Genomic DNA, 21,803 nt, shown 5'->3' with positions numbered 1-21,803 from the left:
TGTGTCAGGCTTCCTGGGACGGAGTCCCAGGTGTGTGGATGGAGGCATAGTGTGGCCCATTGCCCAGTCCTGTTGGTTCTGGGTTTGCCCCTCAGCGGCCACCCTGAGGAGAGAACCAACCCTTAGCCCAGCTGCTTCCACCTTGGCCTTCTGGGGCAGCACAGACTGGGTGTCACAGGCTGAAAAGTACTGTGGTCGTTTGCTGCTGGCAGTTTCGAGGACTCGAAGCAAATGCTAAGCCTTCATGGGCTAGAGAGCATTGAACAAGTGTATTGCTTCCTGAAAGGAGTCGGCTTTTTAGAAGACTTGACTGTGAGGTTCCTGGGAACCTTACCAGAAATTTCTTGGCACAATTAGACATTTCCAGGGGAAAAAAGAGAGACAAAGAGCTAGATAGTTTCTGTCTGGCAATTGCAGTGATTACCTAGTAATACTGTATAGCAGCTGGCCAGTAATAAGACTTCCTACCTAAAGGGGCTATACATATAGAGAGCTGTAAACCTGAACATCACTGAGCAAATCAAGCTGCAGTGGACCAGCCCAGGCCCTGGGATGGCCTTTAATGCTGGACAGGTGCCCCCAGGGTCCCCCACCCCGACCCCAAATGACCTTCTTGGTCTCTCTGAAGGGTTCTGAGCCTTAATTTTCCTTCCCCTGGTGTAAAAATCACAATTCCTACTCTCAGTCGAGCATGTCTGTTGGTGTAGCCCTCGCACCTCTGATCATTTAAGGATAAGCTCTTAGAAACCACACAGCTGGGTTTTGCTTTGTGATTCAATCTGAAGATAGTTTTCTTTTAGTAGTGAGTTCAGATTTATTAATAATATGATCTAAGGTGTGTCTAGTTTTTATATTTCTATATTTATACCGCACTTCTTATATTTACTGTGTATCTCTATTTGGTCTGTTTTCTCTGCTCTCAAAATTTGTTGTATTCATGACTTTGGCATTTAGGATGGCTCATGTTTTTGTGACTGCATTTCACACTAATACCTTCATAGGATTCCTTGAATCCCTCTTTTCCTTACCTCGGTCTCCACCGTCCTGTTTCCAGCTTTGATGGCACCCTGGCACCTCCCCACCTCTCCCCCAGGCAGCATTCATGAGCCCCTCCCATGCTCTCTCCCTTCTCTGAGTCTGAAGGTTGGGTTATTTCTGTCATGTCAGAGTGAACGATAGCATACGACTCCCTGCCTCTGTTTCCACCTGTGTCAGCCTCAGACCGGCCCACTGATGCTCTCCATGCCTTGCCACGCTCCTGCGGCTGACATTTCCCATCTCCTCCCTGGATAAGGCTGCTCTCCAGCAGGTGAGATGCTGATTGTCCTCCTCTCTCCTCATGTGTTTCCCTCCTTCCTGTCTCTGCCTCTTTCCCTCACTACCTTCTAGTCTAGGTTCTTGGGGCTCTTCTCAGGTCCCTCCTCCTCGGGGGTCCAGGCCTCTTCCTGACTTTCTGTCTCTTCTCCCTCTGCCCATCCTCAGTCTCCGTGGAGGCTCCTGCTCTGGTCTCTTGTCTCCCTTGGGTGCCCCCCCTCCATGTTACTGCTAGACCCTTTCAGAGTACTCAGGGGTCAGGGCCTTTGTCAGCTGACACCCACTGGAAGGCTGGGGGGCCCTCGTGCCACTGGCTGGTTTGGACACCCCAGGTTCAGGCTGCCACGGTCGGCGGGCCTGAGGAGAGCTGGAGGCCCAGTGCTGTCCCTCTACAGCTGCCTGGAGGCCCCGTGGTGGGGGAGGGAGAGGGGGGTGGGAGCTACAAGAAAAGAGGGAAAGTGAGATCAGAGTGGAAGGCAGGCCCCCCAGCGAGGAAGCTGTCAGCGCCACAGCACAAGGTGCGTGTAGGACAGAGGGTCTGGGAAAATCAGCTGTCACCCTCATTGTTCTTATGAGTGACCAGATCCAAGAGGGGCCCCGGATGTTTGCCTTTCTTTTTTTTTTTTTTTTCTTATTGTAGTAAAAACACTCTTTTCTTTCGATTATTGAGACTCCTGATATATACAGTAGGAATATGTAGTCGTGGCATATTCTTGGTCCTCAACTAAAAACCTGAGGGATGAATGAAACTTCACACCAAATTTGGGTTATCTCAGAACACACTTGCCCTGCATTTCTCTCTCCTTTTCTTTCTCCTGGGGTCCGAATGGGCCCCTGCAATGAGGCAAAGGGTGGGGGGCTCAGCTCACAGGACTGTCCTAGTACAGCCGTCTGCCCAAGCAGGGGGTTCCTTATGCATTTCACAGAAGGTCTCCCTCCACTTCAAGTAAATCCACACATAAAAACGAAATTTAAGCCAAGGAAAACAAATGCTAAAGCATGTGATGCTAGTCAGGTGGTTGGTCTGTGCATGTGTCGTTTGTCACGGGCTTCCTCACAGCTCTGCATGTGTACTTGTTTCCTTTATCTTCCAGCAAGCTTATTGGTTCAGAGACTAGAGAGCCCTAGGAGCTCCTTCCGTCCACGTGAGGCTAGACCCTGACACATACTACAAGGACCCAGCTCAGGGTAGCTTGCATCAAGTGGGAGCAAAGCACAGAAAACCTTTGATGACACGTTGGAGTTAATTGTTCTCTTTTCCCAAGAGCCACCACGGTAATGGATCCCTTTCCAGAAAGGATGACCTCAGTGTTTTTCATGTATTTATATTTAAAAATCAACTCAGATCAAAACCCTACAGAGGTTTTCATTCATTACTTAGATCAGCAATTCCAAGAGTTTTCCTAAAAAAAAAAAGGAAAAGAAAAAAAATTGATATGCTAATTGGGACCTTGTATAGCATGGTAAATAATTCCATAATTGAATCCATTTGGAGAGTTTCTGTATAAACACAGTAATTACTTTCTGTACCATGGGAGTTCGCAGAGCCCTTACTAGGCTAACAGTGCATTAAGGGATGCAGTGGCACTTCCTCGTGACCACCAGCCCTGGAGGTGACTGCAGGGCACGGGGTGGGGTTGTCCCCACCAGGAGGCCCAGTACTCACTTGGAGCACCTGCAGCCGCTGCTCCATTCCTTGGGAACCTAGGGGGCGCCAGGGCGCACCCGACTCCAGACCCAGTGATGTGGGTTCTGGGCCTGGATCTGAAAGGGAAGCACAGCAGGGTGAGCGCCAGGAGGAGGGGCCCAGCCCCTCCACCTCTGGGGTGCGCTCCCCGGCCCTCATCCCCGACAGACCTCCTCACACAATTCCCGGGTGACCCAGGCTCGGTACTCCATGGCACAGAAGAATTCCACCTTCAGCTGGAGGAACTTCTTGTAGAGGTGCTGCCAGTGCTCTCTGCCCAGCAGGAACGGGAAGATGCTCTGCTTGGCCGTGGGGTTGTCCTCCTCCATGTCGGAGGCGATGTAGCTGCCATCAGAAAAGAGGGCTAGCTGGTCCCGGCCCCCACAAGGACTCAGGCGAGACAGTGGAGAGAGGCTGCTGAGGTCACCCTGGAGGAGCACTCAGGTCCACAGAGGGCAGGACCGTCCTCAGCACCAAGGCTGCTGGGCCCATGCTGTGCGGGGCCCAGGTCAAGGTTCTGGCTGTTGCCATTTCCCTGGGACTTTCTACCTCGGGTCCCTCAGTCTCTGGGCAGCAAATGGTGCTTCCTGGCTACGTTCATTATCCCAGGACCTTGCTCCTTGCCTTCCCCTGCTCTGACCATATGACCCCTTGAGGGCCTTGAACCACCACTGGGGGCCCTCAGGCATTGCTCACAGGGCCAGGAAGAAGTGGATCCTGTTGTAGAGGTGACCAGGCAGCCCGACACGGCCGAAGTACTCCACCACCATGGAGAGCAGGTACTGCGGGAAGACACAGGGCGGGGGAGGGGCGGCCAGGGGTCGATGGCAGGACCAGTGGCCTGAGTGGGCCCTGCGCCCCACCCCATCCACAGGCCAGGTGGGAAAACCACCCAGGGTGGGCCTTGCTGAGGGTGTGATGGCCCTTTGACATGCGGAGATGAGCTGACGGGAGGCCAGGGAGGAGATGCCCAAGGGCCGGGGCACCCGTAGTGTGTCCTTTCTTCCTTTCTGGCCCCAAGGGCGGGTCTCTCCAGGGCCTCTGCTCAGGCAGACACCTTGTCCTCCGTCCCCACCCCCTGGGGGTGGGGACACTGCAGACCCCTTGGTCCCTCATAATTTTAGTGCTGTGAGTACCTTGTCAGACACTTGCAGGAAACTATCAGCTTTCAAGAAGCTCTGGATAACAGGGTCCTCTGTAAAGGAAGGGAGACGTGATGAGGGCCTCGGAGCAGCCCTTCTGGGAGCAGCGAGCCTGGGGCTGTGGGACATTTCACAGGGAGGAGGAGAAGTGGAAACTTCTCCCAGTTCCTCTGTTTCAGGAAGTAGAGGCAGCTCTCTTCCCCCAGGAAGGCTCAGAGCCTTAACAGTGACAAAGCTGTTCCTTCCATTGACCCAGGGAGAGAGTCTCAACTGTGGGGCAGGGATTTTGCTATTGTTATTTCATCTTCAACACATGGCTGGGTATGTGTGTCTCATGAAGAGAGATGACCTGGTTCTCAAAGTTTAACATAACGTTCCTCGAGCCAAAGGTTGGGTGTGACCTTTGGCCTCTGGGCACTACATCCCTGTCACTTCATCACACTGCGACTGTGCAATGCTTTCCTGCCCCACCTGATAACGGAGCATCCTATGTGGGCAGTGGAGAGTTCATACCCCCCTGGGTGGGGGTGGTGGGGGCACTGGGCATTCTACCCTCCTTCTCCTGGACCCCCTTCACTTCCTGCTGATAATGACCTGGCCTCCCCTGGCCCCAGCAGGCTCATCTGGGATTAGAGTTGCCCCTGGAGGTGCCATTTTCCAGTGGTGCCCTGAGAATGCCAGGTCCTCCTTGTCTTTCACACCTTGCCCCGGACAATGACATTTACCGAGACGGGAAGACGGAGGGGTCATGGATCATTTCGCCCTCCCTGACCCTTGTCCAGGTGGCCTGGCTCCCGGAAGGGCATTGCTTTCTGTGAGGATGAAAATATCCTGTAGCTTGCTGTCCAGTACAGTAGCCATTAGCCATGTGTGGCTACTGAGCTTATGAAATGTGGCTGGTGAGAACCAGGAACTGAATTTCAGAAGTTTCTTTTAACTCACGTAGAATTAAATTTGAAGAACTGCAGGTGGCTAGTGGGTGCTGCACTGGACAGTGTCAGCTCCGTGTCATCCCCCAACCTGCCACACTCGGTCCTGCCTCTGGTCCTGACATCACCTTCTCTGCAGACCTTCCCTGAGTATCTGTCACAAAGCTCTCCCACTCCTGCTCACAGCCCATCTCTAGGTGTCATTGCCGTTTCCTTGTCTGCATTTGTCACTGGCTGAGAGCAACTTATTTCTGTAATCTTTGGGGTCTCCTCCCACTTTGAGCATAAAGGCAGTGAGATCTAGTTTGTCCTTTCATCACTCATCTCTAAAATCCTAACTGGAGGCACTCAATGTGGGCAGGGGATTCCTCCCTTGATGTGTCCTAAAATGTCTTGATAATTGAACCCTCAACCGTGAGTCCTGCTTTCCTTTCTCCCTCCAAGAACTCATCTCAGATGAAAACCCATGAGCACCGCAGTAGAACTGTGGAAACAGAGCGATCTGCTTCTGTGCCACCTGGACACCTCACAGCTCTGAGCCCCAGGGGGAGATTTGGCCATGATCCCGGAGCCTGTGGGATCCTCGGTGTAGAAGGGACCTGACCCTCCACTAGCTCAGAGCACAGACCCAGAAGCCGGTAGAAGGCCTCTTGGTCTTCTGCACGATAACTGGATCTTCTCTTGTTGATCCTGAGTTTCGTTCCCTCAACATGAGTGACGGTCCACATGTTCCTCCTCTGACTGCGCTTCTTCCAGGACTTCAGCTTGGAGACGACTTCCGAGGAGGTGGGTTTGGAGGCCAGGGCGCTGCTGTCCTGGGCGGCTGCAGGAACGAGACTCTGTGTGAGCACAGACCTGACCCACCTGGGAGGCCCCGAGTCTGCCCTTGCAGCTCACCCTGAAGATTGAACCCTGCCTCCTGAGGACAAGACAACAAGTGGTTACTCAGCAGTACCTGATGTTCTCTTCAGGGCCAAGGGAGCTGAGGACACCACACCTCCCTTGACATCCATCAGTCTCTTCCTCTTCTGGCCTCTCATCCTCCTGGTTCTCTGCTCAGAGACAGCCTCTGGAGGGGCAGAACTGGAGGCCAGAGGGCTCCCATCCTGAGCAGCTGCAAGGAGAGAGGAAGGACCCTGTGTGATCACGGGAGGGACCCACCTGGGAAACACTGTGCTCTTCCCTTCTCACTCACCTTGAGTATGTTGCACGTGACATCTGAAGGGATAAGAATGACCATCACCCCCTTTGCACTCTGTCTATAAAGGAGGGTAGGCACTGAAGTAATATTTACCTTTCTTGGCCAGGGAAAAACTGCTCTCCTGTGCCTCCTTCCCTGGATCTTTCTGCCTGGGGAGCACCTCTGTGGAGACAAATGTGAAACTCTCTGGTCATCGATGTCTTTAATAACTACAAAGGTGAGCAAGATAGTGACCTCCTGTCTCACCCTGGACACCTTTCCCCTGCCCTGCAGACCCACACCCATGAAGAGTCCAGGGAAGAAGAAGTGATGCTGGAGCCATGATGATCTATCACCTTCATTCATTCAGAGAGCAGGGAGAAGTGTGAATGACCACACACACCTGGCTTCCCTGCCACGAGCGGCCTTTTCATCCGACTTTTTTGCCGGGTCCCGTGGACTTGCATCACTCTCCGAGGCATCCGATGTGGAGCTCAGAGGGATAGCCTGTCTTTTCTGGGTACCAAAAACTGGAAAGAAACCAACTTGATTCTGACCAGGCCACTTCCTTCCGCTTAACCTGCTTCTTGTGAGACCTAATAATAATTAAAAGGGCAATAACATTAGCTACCAGTAATTGCTTAGTAAACTTGAGATATTGATTAGTGCGTTGGGATGCCCTCATTCAGTCCTTACAAGGAGGTGTGAGGTAAGGTGTGTCACTTGCCTGTTTACAGATGAGGAAATGCTGACCTAATTTGTCTAGGATTTGTTCCTTGACCGTGGCTAGAGCTCTTTGGACTTGGGATTAGAACTCGCGTCTGAGCGGTGCTCAGGGGAAGAAGGCTGGTGGCAGCCCCGGTTGAGCCTCAGGCACATTTCCATGAGGGTTGAGCTGGGCCACCTTACACGCTTATGTCATCGGCTCTGCCTAAATATCCCTGTGAACCACTATAAAGTTACAGCAATCCAACCTGGCAAAAGTCTGACCAGAGTAGCCCAGGCCTGTGTGAAATGGCCCTGGAAGCTGACTGAGGCAGTTCCCCCTCCAGAAGGCCAGGGCCGCCTGCCGCCTCTGAGGGCAGTGCTCCTCCTGGGTGACAAACTGCCCACATGCTCCCGGGGCTCTCAAGGTCGAGTTCTCTGTAGAGTCGCTTTACTGTCTCTCCTCCTTCCCCCATATTCATTTTGTTCTCCTTTTGCCCACATCCCCTCCTGTTCTCTGTTCTCCCCACACTCGAGACCTCTTTGTATTCCTACTGCATCCCAGTCACTCCTCTGGAGGTTCACAGGTGATCCCTTCCACATCCCCTGCGACAGCTTGGAGGAACCTAGTTCAGGATCCAAGACTCACCTTAGTACAGAAAAGAGTGACGCCCACCCCAAGGAAGCACCCGGAGGCTCCCTCGAGACCTAAGCCCTCACCCTAGCCCACAGTGCAGCCTCACACCAACGTGGGAAGAGCACTGACTGTTGACAAGTGTTGCTAAGCGATCCAATGGGGCCCTTGCTCTGACTCACTGATGACATCACACCATTCCACCAGTAACTGCTCTTTGGTTTATAAAATGCTCTCAAGGAAAAGACGGTGGGCCTCAAGGAGGAAGGAGTTAGCGTCCCAGCCTGAACACTGGGATCACTTCCTCTTAGCCCAGTATTACCTCTGAACCTCATCTTGTGTTTCATCTGACCAATTAATGATTCCAAATGAAAGTGATTCATCCACATATCAAAAAATTGAGAAAATACAAACTTAAAAGTTGATTAATATTCATAGTAAAGTTAGTTTATTTATTTGATATTTAATTAATTAATTAATTTATTAAACATCTTTATTGGAGTATAATTGCTTTACAATGGTGTGTTAGTTTCTGCTTTATAACAAAGTGAATCAGCTATACATATACATATATCCCCATATCTCCTCCCTCTTGCGTCTCCTTCCCAATGTAGTTTATTTTTACTCTTTTCTGGTTTGTGTTTAACTATGATTATATTGAGATTTTAAAAATTAACTTTTTCATTTTGAGATAATTGTAGATTCATAAATGCAGTTGTAAGTAATGACACATCCTATATACCTTTCCCCAAATTTCCTTCAGTGGTACAAAGTTGAATATCTATAGCACAGTATCACAATAGGACATTAGAATTGGTACAACCCATTGACCTTATTCAGATTTCCCCAGTTTTATATGCAATCACTTATGTGTGTATTTAGTTCTATGCAGTTGTATCCCATGTGTACACTCATGTACACCACCACCAAGGTATAGAACAGTTCTGTTATACGGATCCTTCATGCTACTTTTTTATAGTATCTCCATCCACAACCCCTGGCAACCACTATTCTCTTCTTCATCTATATAATTTTATTATTTCAAAAATACATGAATGGAAACAGATAGTGTAGAATGTTCTGATCTGGCTTTTAGTTTTAATTTGCATAATTCCCTTGAGGACTGTTTAATTTGTTGCATAAATCAATAGTTTATTCCTTTTTATTGCTTAGTAGGAATCCATGGTTCTATGGTCAAGTGCATATTTAGTTTTGTAAGAATCTGCCATACTCTTCTAGAGTGGCCCTATCATTTTACATCCCCACCAGGAATGTATCAGTGATCCACTTTCTCCACATCATTGTCAGCATTTGGGTTATCACTTTTTATTTTAACCATATCTCGTTGTGGTTTTAATTGGCACTTCCCTAATGATATTCCATAATGATATTGATTTCATGTGTTTATTTGCCATCTGTATATCTTCTGGTTCATGTTTTTTTCTAATTGAACTACTTCTTTACTGTTGAGTTTTGAGATCTTTTTATGTATATCCCAGATACAAGTCCTTTGTAAGATACGTGGTTTGCAAATATTTTCTCCCAGTCTATAGCTTATCTTTTTTTTTTTTAATGTTGGGGGTAGGAGTTAATTAATTAATGAATTAATTAATTTTTGCTGTGTTGGGTCTTCGTTTCTGTGCGAGGGCTTTCTCTAGTTGTGGCAAGCGGGGGCCACTCTTCATCGCGGTGCGCGGGCCTTTCACTATCGTGGACTCTCTTGTTGCGGAGCACAGGCTCCAGACGCGCAGGCTCAGTAGTTGTGGCTCACGGGCCTAGTTGCTCCGCGGCATGTGGGATCCTCCCAGACCAGGGCTCGAACCCGTGTCCCCTGCATTAGCAGGCAGATTCTCAACCACTGCGCCACCAGGGAAGCCCCTATAGCTTATCTTTTAACATCCTCTTTTTTAAAACCATTTTTCCTTCTGGTTTTATTGAAATGTAATTGAGGTACAACACTGTATAAGTTTAAGGTGTACAGGATAACTACTTGACATATGTACATATTGCAAAATGGTCACCACAGTAAGTTTAGTTAACATTTATTACCTCATATAGTTACCGAAAATTTTTTTCCCTGTAATAAGAACTTTTAGGATTTACTTTCTTAGCACCTCTCAAGTACACCATACAGCAGTGTTGATTATATAGTCACCATGCTGTACATCACATCCTCAGGACTTATTTCTTTTAGAATTGGAAGTTTACACCTTTTGACCACCTTCAACCATTTCACCCGCCCCCCAGTCCCTGCCTCTGGTAACCATCCATCTGTTCTTTGTTTCTATCAGTTTTTCAAAATTTTTATTGAAATACAGTTGATTTACAATGTTGTGTTAACTTCTGTACAGCAAAGTGATTCAGTTATACATATATATATATATACATACATATTCTTTTTCATAGTCTTTTCCATTATGGCATATCATAGGATATTGAATAGAGTTCCCTGTGCTCTACAGTAGGACCTTGTTGTTTATCCATTCTATGTATAATAGTTTGTACCTGCTAATCTCAACCTCCCAATCCATCCGTTCCCTACCCCCCTTCCCCCTTGGCAACCACAAGTCTGTTCTCTACGTCTCTGAGTCTGTTTCTGTTTCGTAGATAAGTTCATTTGTGTCATATTTTAGATTCCACATATAAGTGATATCATATGGTATTTGTCTCTTTCTGACATACTTTGCTTAGTATGATAATCTCTTGGTCCATCCATGTTGCTGCAAATGGCATTATTTCATTCTTTTTTGTGGCTGAGTAATATTCCATTGTATATGTGTACCACATCCATTCATCTGTTGATGGACATTTAGGTTGCTTCCATGTCTTGGCTATTGTGAATAGTGCTGCTATGAACATAGGGGTGCATGTATCTTTTTGAATTACAGTTTTATTCAGATATACGCCCAGGAGTGGGATAGTGGGATTTCTGGATCATATGGTAACTCTATTTTCAGTTTTTTGAGGAAACTCGATACTGTTTTCCATAGTGGCTGCATCAGTTTACATTCCCACCATCAGTGTAGGAGGGTTCCCTTTTCTCCACATCCTCTCCAGCATTTGTTACTTGTAGACTTTTTTTTGGGCGGGGGGCGCTGTGCCGCATGGCACGTGGGATCTTGGATCAAACCTGTGCCTCCTACAGTGGAAGCACTGAGTCCTAACCACTGGACCACCAGGGAATTCCTATTTGTAGACCTTTTAATGATGGCCATTCTGACTGGTGTGAGGTGGTGCCTCATTGTAGTTTTGATTTGCATTTCTCTAATAATTAGCAATGTTGAACACCTTTTCATGTGCCTATTGGCCATCTGTATATCTTCTTTGGAGAAAGTTCTATTTAGGTCTTCAGACCATTTTTTGATTGGGTTGTTTTAAACTTCTTTGTTCATGTATGTTACATAATATTCACTCATTTTAAACATACAATTCAATGAATTTTAGTGTATTTACACAGAGTTCAACAATCATCAGCACAATCTAATTTTGGAACATGTCCATCCCCCCAAAAGCTCCCTCCTGCTCATTTGCAGTCACTCCCCATTCTCACCTCCAGCTGTAGGCAACCACTACTGCGTGTCTGTCTTTTTTTTTTTTTTTTACTGGGGATTGGTAGAGAAATCAGTTTGAAAAAAATATTTCATTGCTAAAAGCCATTTGAAATTTACTCATTTTAAGCTCTTTATTGATAAATGAGAAAACAGTGGCCCTGAAAGCACCAGGGTGTAGCCCAAGACCATACATAAGCACTACATGGCAGAGGTCAGATCCCTTGAAAAGCATTCTTGCCACTGGGAACCTGGGTGCCAAGCTTCGGGGTGGAGTGACCACAGGTTCTGCCATGGTTCCCTCTGATTGGTGCTCGAGTGTCTTCCAAAGGAGTGAAGGCATGAACCTGTGGGAAGCTCTGAGGCATAGACGCCTGGCCTTAGCCGCAGGACACCATTGGTGTAAGCCTCACAGAACTGCTCCTTGGTGCTGCGTCATCTGACTTGAATAAGGCCACTTTCTCACCCTTTGTCTAGAAACCAGCTGACTTCACAGCCTACGGAGAGGGGCACGTCCCAGCTTAGGGCATCTCCTGACATCCTAGAGGAGGCAGGAAGGAGGGGGCTCGCACCTCTCAGCCTGGTGGTCCGTGTGCAAACACGCTTGGTGGCAGGCCGGCGAGCCTGCTGGGCTGCAGACAGGCCCGAGCGTGGGAGCCAGCATTGGACTGGAAGCCAGAGCCTGTGGGAGCCGAGGCAGGAATTGTCAGAGGAATGGGCTTGTGATGATTCCAAGGGAAGCACATGCCAAAGCCCAGTCTGAGCGACAGGAGTAGGCCAGGCGGGGAGAGGGTGTTGGGAACTGGGGGAAACTGAAGGCCGTGGACCAATGTGAGACCAAAGCAGGAAGACTTTGTCGCCTCCTTCATACAGGGTTGGGGGCCTCTCTTCTGGGTTCCCCATCCTCATACTGACCAGATTTGGGGGAAAATGCCTCACTGTATGAAGATCTCTCCGGTTAAGCAATGGGGGAAGGGGCAGGATTTGGTCACCTCTGTACCCCTGTGTCTGCAATTTTTAACCAGCAGTGGAAGGAAGCAGAGGTGAGGCCGGAAAAGCACCCCCTCCACGTGGAAGCCTCTGTCAGCACCTACTGCGCCCGGCAGATACCCACGCTGGTTCCAAAGCTTCCCAGGTGACTGTGTTTTCCTGCTTCCAAGGCCAGGTTCCCCCTACTCCAAAATACATTGGTTGCTTCTCATTACAGGCACAAGCTTCCGAAAAGTCTTTTTCGATAAAAGAGCCCCTAAAACCACATCCTTGATTTTTGCCTGTGGATCAGGAAGACTTGCCTGTTCTCCACCCTCTTGCTTTGCTCCATCTTATGTTCTTGAGTGAAAGTGAGGCTGGGATGGAAAGTGGGGGCTGCTCAGAGGGCAGGACTTTCAGGCCCCAGACGAGGGGAGCCCATCGATCAGGCAGCTGCACCAGAAGCTCCCTCAGGTGGCATCTGGTCCTGCCCCTCGTTCTACAGCTGAGACCCGGAGGCTCAGGGAGGGGTGGCTGGCCCAAGTCCGCACCGCTCCCCATCGCAGCCCAGACAAGCCTGGGCACCCAGACCATGCTGTTTCTACCCGAGAACCTGGTCCTTTACTGCCTGTCTTCCTGGTCCAGTAGACCCTCAGGAAGAGGCCGATTAAATGTAAGTTACAAGGACGTTGCCGATTAAATGTAAGTTACAAGGACGTTGCCGATTAAATGTAAGTTACAAGGACGTTGCACCAGGCAGAGTTTATGAACACCTTGAAAAAGCAGGCACACTGACTCTTCCTTTCTCTGTGCATTTTTGGAAAAACAAAGGGCTTTGTGTAATTTCTTGGAATTACATTAATTGAATTAGCCTGTGTGTTGCTTTCTTGGTCATTACAACATCTTAATTAAAAAGTTTCTCTTTTGGCTGAAAATATTTCTTCCATGGTATATTAAGACATAAAGTAGGAAGTTTAGGAAAAGAAGTAATTTTATACTAAGCTCAATAAAAGCAATGAAAATCTGTAAGTAAGCACATGTTCTTAATTTCCACTGCTTTTACTCCAGTACTAAGGTGTGAAGTGTCTCGCCTTGCCTGTGTAGTCAGTGGCGCCATCCTGAGTCTTATGTGCAGGTGCAGAGCCTTGGGACACTGTGGACCGTGTGCTTTCAGAACCCAGACATGCCAGATCCTGATCTGTGGAGTCACATTACTGGGGGACTCATCACAGGGACAGTGGTTGGAAGCTAGTTGGTGCCACTTGTTTTTCTTTCATTTGTGTTTCTTTGTGTGCATATCTTTCACTTATCAAGAATGTTTTAATTCTGCTTACTGTACCATTTCAGAGATTAAGAAGATATTTTGGGTAAACGTGTATAACTGTGGAGTTGAAGGAAGAATCCTTAGCAAATCCACTGTAATTAGCATCCCTGGCTGCAGTCTCCTGCCTGGTAAGATCTAGATGAGAGGAGCTCCAGCCCTCAGGCGATGAAATCTCTGTAGGTCCCCAGAGGAGGGCGCAGGTGCTGTCTGGTCACCTCCCTCCACACCCCCTCTGTTGCACTGGTTCACCTGTAGGTCATCCCCTGTGCCCTGTGAGGGGCCTGGATGTCAACTCGGCGTCTTCACCACCTCCTCCTCTCTCCTTAGCCTCCACCTGTGTTTCCCGTATGGGACCAGGTAAGAGTGTGCCATTGGGAGGTGCCAGCGAGAGATGCCCAAGCAAGGCCGGGAGGTGGGAGAGGAGGCGAAGCCGTTATAGGCGGACACGAGGGCAGATGGTGCACACCTGGCAGCAGGGCGTGAATACCAGCTCTGCCCGGGGGCCCCGCCCTGGAGTTTCTGGAGCTTGGTTGGGGCTTCTTCATCATCTGCTCCAAAGACCCCTCCATCTGCTTCCCTTTATCAACACCCTTTCTGCTTGGGTTCCTGAGCAGACCCTGTGATGCTGTGTGGGATGTAATGACCCAGATGTGAACACAACCCATACCGAGTCCCCACCACTTGTTCTCCCCTGGGCTTTGCTTATGGAGTTTCCAGCCCCTTGGTTATCTCCCCTGAGCTCCCAGTGCTGTTGACTTGCCTTTTCCATTATCAGACACTCGGCTGTTCTCTGAAAGCCCCAAATGTCTCTGCAGTCCTGTAATCCTTGCACCAGCTCCCCCGAATGGCACCAGCCTCAGTGCTGCAGCAGCAGTGACCCCCCCGAGTGGCCTTGGGTTTCCCCTAACATGCTGAGGGGACTCTCCGACTAAAGGAAGAATGGGCGACCTTTTCGCTGAGGAACTGGAAGGCTTTGGGCTTGGCCCCATTTGTGTCAGGCTTCCTGGGACGGAGTCCCAGGTGTGTGGATGGAGGCATAGTGTGGCCCATTGCCCAGTCCTGTTGGTTCTGGGTTTGCCCCTCAGCGGCCACCCTGAGGAGAGAACCAACCCTTAGCCCAGCTGCTTCCACCTTGGCCTTCTGGGGCAGCACAGACTGGGTGTCACAGGCTGAAAAGTACTGTGGTCGTTTGCTGCTGGCAGTTTCGAGGACTCGAAGCAAATGCTAAGCCTTCATGGGCTAGAGAGCATTGAACAAGTGTATTGCTTCCTGAAAGGAGTCGGCTTTTTAGAAGACTTGACTGTGAGGTTCCTGGGAACCTTACCAGAAATTTCTTGGCACAATTAGACATTTCCAGGGGAAAAAAGAGAGACAAAGAGCTAGATAGTTTCTGTCTGGCAATTGCAGTGATTACCTAGTAATACTGTATAGCAGCTGGCCAGTAATAAGACTTCCTACCTAAAGGGGCTATACATATAGAGAGCTGTAAACCTGAACATCACTGAGCAAATCAAGCTGCAGTGGACCAGCCCAGGCCCTGGGATGGCCTTTAATGCTGGACAGGTGCCCCCAGGGTCCCCCACCCCGACCCCAAATGACCTTCTTGGTCTCTCTGAAGGGTTCTGAGCCTTAATTTTCCTTCCCCTGGTGTAAAAATCACAATTCCTACTCTCAGTCGAGCATGTCTGTTGGTGTAGCCCTCGCACCTCTGATCATTTAAGGATAAGCTCTTAGAAACCACACAGCTGGGTTTTGCTTTGTGATTCAATCTGAAGATAGTTTTCTTTTAGTAGTGAGTTCAGATTTATTAATAATATGATCTAAGGTGTGTCTAGTTTTTATATTTCTATATTTATACCGCACTTCTTATATTTACTGTGTATCTCTATTTGGTCTGTTTTCTCTGCTCTCAAAATTTGTTGTATTCATGACTTTGGCATTTAGGATGGCTCATGTTTTTGTGACTGCATTTCACACTAATACCTTCATAGGATTCCTTGAATCCCTCTTTTCCTTACCTCGGTCTCCACCGTCCTGTTTCCAGCTTTGATGGCACCCTGGCACCTCCCCACCTCTCCCCCAGGCAGCATTCATGAGCCCCTCCCATGCTCTCTCCCTTCTCTGAGTCTGAAGGTTGGGTTATTTCTGTCATGTCAGAGTGAACGATAGCATACGACTCCCTGCCTCTGTTTCCACCTGTGTCAGCCTCAGACCGGCCCACTGATGCTCTCCATGCCTTGCCACGCTCCTGCGGCTGACATTTCCCATCTCCTCCCTGGATAAGGCTGCTCTCCAGCAGGTGAGATGCTGATTGTCCTCCTCTCTCCTCATGTGTTTCCCTCCTTCCTGTCTCTGCCTCTTTCCCTCACTACCTTCTAGTCTAGGTTCTTGGGGCTCTTCTCAGGTCCCTCCTCCTCGGGGGTCCAGGCCTCTTCCTGACTTTCTGTCTCTTCTCCCTCTGCCCATCCTCAGTCTCTGTGGAGGCTCCTGCTCTGGTCTCTTGTCTCCCTTGGGTGCCCCCCCTCCATGTTACTGCTAGACCCTTTCAGAGTACTCAGGGGTCAGGGCCTTTGTCAGCTGACACCCACTGGAAGGCTGGGGGGCCCTCGTGCCACTGGCTGGTTTGGACACCCCAGGTTCAGGCTGCCACGGTCGGCGGGCCTGAGGAGAGCTGGAGGCCCAGTGCTGTCCCTCTACAGCTGCCTGGAGGCCCCGTGGTGGGGGAGGGAGAGGGGGGTGGGAGCTACAAGAAAAGAGGGAAAGTGAGATCAGAGTGGAAGGCAGGCCCCCCAGCGAGGAAGCTGTCAGCGCCACAGCACAAGGTGCGTGTAGGACAGAGGGTCTGGGAAAATCAGCTGTCACCCTCATTGCTCTTATGAGTGACCAGATCCAAGAGGGGCCCCGGATGTTTGCCTTTCTTTTTTTTTTTTTTTCTTATTGTAGTAAAAACACTCTTTTCTTTCGATTTTTGAGACTCCTGATATATACAGTAGGAATATGTAGTCGTGGCATATTCTTGGTCCTCAACTAAAAACCTGAGGGATGAATGAAACTTCACACCAAATTCGGGTTATCTCAGAACACACTTGCCCTGCATTTCTCTCTCCTTTTCTTTCTCCTGGGGTCCGAATGGGCCCCTGCAATGAGGCAAAGGGCGGGGGGCTCAGCTCACAGGACTGTCCTAGTACAGCCGTCTGCCCAAGCAGGGGGTTCCTTATGCATTTCACAGAAGGTCTCCCTCCACTTCAAGTAAATCCACACATAAAAACGAAATTTAAGCCAAGGAAAACAAATGCTAAAGCATGTGATGCTACTCAGGTGGTTGGTCTGTGCATGTGTCGTTTGTCACGGGCTTCCTCACAGCTCTGCATGTGTACTTGTTTCCTTTATCTTCCAGCAAGCTTATTGGTTCAGAGACTAGAGAGCCCTAGGAGCTCCTTCCGTCCACGTGAGGCTAGACCCTAACACATACTACAAGGACCCAGCTCAGGGTAGCTTGCATCAAGTGGGAGCAAAGCACAGAAAACCTTTGATGACACGTTGGAGTTAATTGTTCTCTTTTCCCAAGAGCCACCATGGTAATGGATCCCTTTCCACAGAGGATGACCTCAGTGTTTTTCATGTATTTATATTTAAAAATCAACTCAGATCAAAACCCTACAGAGGTTTTCATTCATTACTTAGATCAGCAATTCCAAGAGTTTTCCTAAAAAAAAAAAAGGAAAAGAAAAAAAATTGATATGCTAATTGGGACCTTGTATAGCGTGGTAAATAATTCCATAATTGAATCCATTTGGAGAGTTTCTGTATAAACACAGTAATTACTTTCTGTACGATGGGAGTTCGCAGAGCCCTTACTAGGCTAACAGTGCATTAAGGGATGCAGTGGCACTTCCTCGTGACCACCAGCCCTGGAGGTGACTGCAGGGCACGGGGTGGGGTTGTCCCCACCAGGAGGCCCAGTACTCACTTGGAGCACCTGCAGCCGCTGCTCCATTCCTTGGGAACCTAGGGGGCGCCCGGGCGCACCCGACTCCAAACCCAGTGATGTGGGTTCTGGGCCTGGATCTGAAAGGGTAGCACAGCAGGGTGAGCGCCTGGAGGAGGGGCCCAGCCCCTCCACCTCTGGGGTGCGCTCCCCGGCCCTCATCCCCGACAGACCTCCTCACACAATTCCCGGGTGACCCAGGCTCGGTACTCCATGGCACAGAAGAATTCCACCTTCAGCTGGAGGAACTTCTTGTAGAGGTGCTGCCAGTGCTCTCTGCCCAGCAGGAACGGGAAGATGTTCTGCTTGGCCGTGGGGTTGTCCTCCTCCATGTCGGAGGCGATGTAGCTGCCATCAGAAAAGAGGGCTAGCTGGTCCCGGCCCCCACAAGGACTCAGGTGAGACAGTGGAGAGAGGCTGCTGAGGTCACCCTGGAGGAGCACTCAGGTCCACAGAGGGCAGGACCGTCCTCAGCACCAAGGCTGCTGGGCCCATGCTGTGCGGGGCCCAGGTCAAGGTTCTGGCTGTTGCCATTTCCCTGGGACTTTCTACCTCGGGTCCCTCAGTCTCTGGGCAGCAAATGGTGCTTCCTGGCTACGTTCATTATCCCAGGACCTTGCTCCTTGCCTTCCCCTGCTCTGACCATGTGACCCCTTGAGGGCCTTGAACCACCACTGGGGGCCCTCAGGCATTGCTCACAGGGCCAGGAAGAAGTGGATCCTGTTGTAGAGGTGACCAGGCAGCCCGACACGGCCGAAGTACTCCACCACCATGGAGAGCAGGTACTGCGGGAAGACACAGGGCGGGGGAGGGGCGGCCAGGGGTCGATGGCAGGACCAGGGCCCTGAGTGGGCCCTGCACCCCACCCCATCCACAGGCCAGGTGGGAAAACCACCCAGGGTGGGCCTTGCTGAGGGTGTGATGGCCCTTTGACATGCGGAGATGAGCTGACGGGAGGCCAGGGAGGAGATGCCCAAGGGCCGGGGCACCCGTAGTGTGTCCTTTCTTCCTTTCTGGCCCCAAGGGCGGGTCTCTCCAGGGCCTCTGCTCAGGCAGACACCTTGTCCTCCGTCCCCACCCCCTGGGGGTGGGGACACTGCAGACCCCTTGGTCCCTCATAATTTTAGTGCTGTGAGTACCTTGTCAGACACTTGCAGGAAACTATCAGCTTTCAAGAAGCTCTGGATAACAGGGTCCTCTGTAAAGGAAGGGAGACGTGATGAGGGCCTCGGAGCAGCCCTTCTGGGAGCAGCGAGCCTGGGGCTGTGGGACATTTCACAGGGAGGAGGAGAAGTGGAAACTTCTCCCAGTTCCTCTGTTTCAGGAAGTAGAGGCAGCTCTCTTCCCCCAGGAAGGCTCAGAGCCTTAACAGTGACAAAGCTGTTCCTTCCATTGACCCAGGGAGAGAGTCTCAACTGTGGGGCAGGGATTTTGCTATTGTAATTTCATCTTCAACACATGGCTGGGTATGTGTGTCTCATAAAGAGATATGACCTGGTTCTCAAAGTTTAACATAACGTTCCTCGAGCCAAAGGTTGGGTGTGGCCTTTGGCCTCTGGGCACTACATCCCTGTCACTTCATCATACTGTGACTATGCACTGCTTTCCTGCCCCACCTGATAACGGAGCATCCTATGTGGGCAGTGGAGAGTTCATACCCCCCTGGGTGGGGGTGGAGGGGCACTGGGCATTCTACCCTCCTTCTCCTGGACCCCCTTCACTTCCTGCTGATAATGACCTGGCCTCCCCTGGCCCCAGCAGGCTCATCTGGGATTAGAGTTGTCCCTGGAGGTGCCATTTTCCAGTGGTGGCCTGAGAATGCCAGGTCCTCCTTGTCTTTCACACCTTGCCCCGGACAATGACATTTACCCAGATGGGAAGATGGAGGGGTCATGGATCATTTCGACCTCCCTGACCCTTGCCCAGGTGGCCTGGCTCCTGGAAGGGCATTGCTTTCTGTGAGGATGAAAATATTCTGTAGCTTGCTGTCCAGTACAGTAGCCATTAGCCATGTGTGGCTACTGAGCTTATGAAATGTGGCTGGTGAGAACCAGGAACTGAATTTCAGAAGTTTCTTTTAACTCACGTAGAATTAAATTTGAATCACTTTATGTGGCTAGTGGGTGCTGCACTGGACAGTGTCAGCTCCGTGACATCCCCCAACCTGCCACACTCGGTCCTGCCTCTGGTCCTGACATCACCTTCTCTGCAGACCTTCCCTGAGTATCTGTCACAAAGCTCTCCCACTCCTGCTCACAGCCCATCTCTAGGTGTCATTGCCTTTTCCTTGTCTGCATTTGTCACTGGCTGAGAGCAACTTATTTCTGTAATTTTTGGGGTCTCCTCCCACTTTGAGCATAAAGGCAGCGAGATCTAGTTTGTCCTTTCATCACTCATCTCTAAAATCCTAACTGGAGGCACTCAATGTGGGCAGGGGATTCCTCCCTTGATGTGTCCTAAAATGTCTTGATAATTGAACCCTCAACCATGAGTCCTTCTTTCCTTTCTCCCTCCAAGAACTCATCTCAGATGAAAACCCATGAGCACCGCAGTAGAACTGTGGAAACAGAGCGATCTGCTTCTGTGCCACCTGGACACCTCACAGCTCTGAGCCCCAGGGGGAGATTTGGCCATGATCCCAGAGCCTGTGGGATCCTCGGTGTAGAAGGGACCTGACCCTCCACTAGCTCAGAGCACAGACCCAGAAGCCGGTAGAAGGCCTCTTGGTCTTCTGCACGATAACTGGATCTTCTCTTGTTGATCCTGAGTTTCGTTCCCTCAACATGATTGACGGTCCACATGCTCCTCCTCTGACTGCGCTTCTTCCAGGACTTCAGCTTGGAGACGGCTTCCGAGGAGGTGGGATTGGCGGCCAGGGGGCTGCTGTCCTGGGCGGCTGCAGGAACGAGACTCTGTGTGAGCACAGACCTGACCCACCTGGGAGGCCCCGAGTCTGCCCTTGCAGCTCACCCTGAAGATTGAACCCTGCCTCCTGAGGACAAGACAACAAGTGGTTACTCAGCAGTACCTGATGTTCTCTTCAGGGCCAAGGGAGCTGAGGACACCACACCTCCCTTGACATCCATCAGTCTCTTCCTCTTCTGGCCTCTCATCCTCCTGGTTCTCTGCTCAGAGACAGCCTCTGGAGGGGCAGAACTGGAGGCCAGAGGGCTCCCATCCTGAGCAGCTGCAAGGAGAGAGGAAGGACCCTGTGTGATCACGGGAGGGACCCACCTGGGAAACACTGTGCTCTTCCCTTCTCACTCACCTTGAGTATGTTGCACGTGACATCTGAAGGGATAAGAATGACCATCACCCCCTTTGCACTCTGTCTATAAAGGAGGGTAGGCACTGAAGTAATATTTACCTTTCTTGGCCAGGGAAAAACTGCTCTCCTGTGCCTCCTTCCCTGGATCTTTCTGCCTGGGGAGCACCTCTGTGGAGACAAATGTGAAACTCTCTGGTCATCGATGTCTTTAATAACTACAAAGGTGAGCAAGATAGTGACCTCCTGTCTCACCCTGGACACCTTTCCCCTGCCCTGCAGACCCACACCCATGAAGAGTCCAGGGAAGAAGAAGTGATGCTGGAGCCATGATGATCTATCACCTTCATTCATTCAGAGAGCAGGGAGAAGTGTGAATGACCACACACACCTGGCTTCCCTGCCACGAGCGGCCTTTTCATCCGACTTTTTTGCCGGGTCCCGTGGACTTGCATCACTCTCCGAGGCATCCGATGTGGAGCTCAGAGGGATAGCCTGTCTTTTCTGGGTACCAAAAACTGGAAAGAAACCAACTTGATTCTGACCAGGCCACTTCCTTCCGCTTAACCTGCTTCTTGTGAGACCTAATAATAATTAAAAGGGCAATAACATTAGCTACCAGTAATTGCTTAGTAAACTTGAGATATTGATTAGTGCGTTGGGATGCCCTCATTCAGTCCTTACAAGGAGGTGTGAGGTAAGGTGTGTCACTTGCCTGTTTACAGATGAGGAAATGCTGACCTAATTTGTCTAGGATTTGTTCCTTGACCGTGGCTAGAGCTCTTTGGACTTGGGATTAGAACTCGCGTCTGAGCGGTGCTCAGGGGAAGAAGGCTGGTGGCAGCCCCGGTTGAGCCTCAGGCACATTTCCATGAGGGTTGAGCTGGGCCACCTTACACGCTTATGTCATCGGCTCTGCCTAAATATCCCCGTGAACCACTATAAAGTTACAGCAATCCAACCTGGCAAAAGTCTGACCAGAGTAGCCCAGGCCTGTGTGAAATGGCCCTGGAAGCTGACTGAGGCAGTTCCCCCTCCAGAAGGCCAGGGCCGCCTGCCGCCTCTGAGGGCAGTGCTCCTCCTGGGTGACAAACTGCCCACATGCTCCCGGGGCTCTC

The 21,803-nt window shown here is 50.3% G+C and overlaps 2 protein-coding genes across 2 annotated transcripts; both read right to left on the bottom strand.

Moving 5' to 3' along the window:
* Positions 1 to 3,018: 3,018 nt before the first annotated feature.
* On the bottom strand, positions 3,019 to 17,429 carry LOC132501418 (putative speedy protein E7). The gene is made up of 9 exons (XM_060116992.1): positions 17,403 to 17,429; positions 11,712 to 11,821; positions 6,268 to 6,290; positions 6,028 to 6,186; positions 5,701 to 5,895; positions 4,138 to 4,196; positions 3,698 to 3,783; positions 3,172 to 3,346; positions 3,019 to 3,078 (listed from the first exon to the last, which is right to left on the bottom strand). Exons 1-9 carry the CDS (start codon positions 17,427 to 17,429, stop codon positions 3,019 to 3,021), a joined length of 894 nt encoding a protein of 297 aa, XP_059972975.1.
* An 11-nt stretch (positions 17,430 to 17,440) lies between these two features.
* Positions 17,441 to 20,733, bottom strand: LOC132501417 (speedy protein E5-like). The gene is made up of 6 exons (XM_060116991.1): positions 20,689 to 20,733; positions 20,122 to 20,332; positions 18,560 to 18,618; positions 18,120 to 18,205; positions 17,594 to 17,768; positions 17,441 to 17,500 (listed from the first exon to the last, which is right to left on the bottom strand). Exons 1-6 carry the CDS (start codon positions 20,731 to 20,733, stop codon positions 17,441 to 17,443), a joined length of 636 nt encoding a protein of 211 aa, XP_059972974.1.
* Between the last annotated feature and the right edge of the window lie 1,070 nt (positions 20,734 to 21,803).

Source organism: Mesoplodon densirostris, chromosome 14 (assembly GCF_025265405.1).
Source record: "Mesoplodon densirostris isolate mMesDen1 chromosome 14, mMesDen1 primary haplotype, whole genome shotgun sequence".
Taxonomy (NCBI): Eukaryota; Metazoa; Chordata; class Mammalia; order Artiodactyla; family Ziphiidae; genus Mesoplodon; species Mesoplodon densirostris.
This window is presented reverse-complemented; position numbering and strand designations above follow the sequence as displayed.

Coding starts and splice junctions, on each gene's coding strand:
- LOC132501418 (XM_060116992.1), bottom strand. CDS start 17,429: ATGGAGCAGCGGCTGCAGGTGCTCCAA. Junction 4,197..5,700: donor GGCCTTCTACCGGCTTCTGG/GTCTGTGCTCTG, acceptor CTTCCTTTACAG/AGGACCCTGTTATCCAGAGC. Junction 3,784..4,137: donor TCCTGCAAGTGTCTGACAAG/GTACTCACAGCA, acceptor GTCTTCCCGCAG/TACCTGCTCTCCATGGTGGT.
- LOC132501417 (XM_060116991.1), bottom strand. CDS start 20,733: ATGGTCATTCTTATCCCTTCAGATGTCACGTGCAACATACTCAAG. Junction 18,619..20,121: donor GGCCTTCTACCGGCTTCTGG/GTCTGTGCTCTG, acceptor CTTCCTTTACAG/AGGACCCTGTTATCCAGAGC. Junction 17,769..18,119: donor ATCCACTTCTTCCTGGCCCT/GTGAGCAATGCC, acceptor TTCTGATGGCAG/CTACATCGCCTCCGACATGG.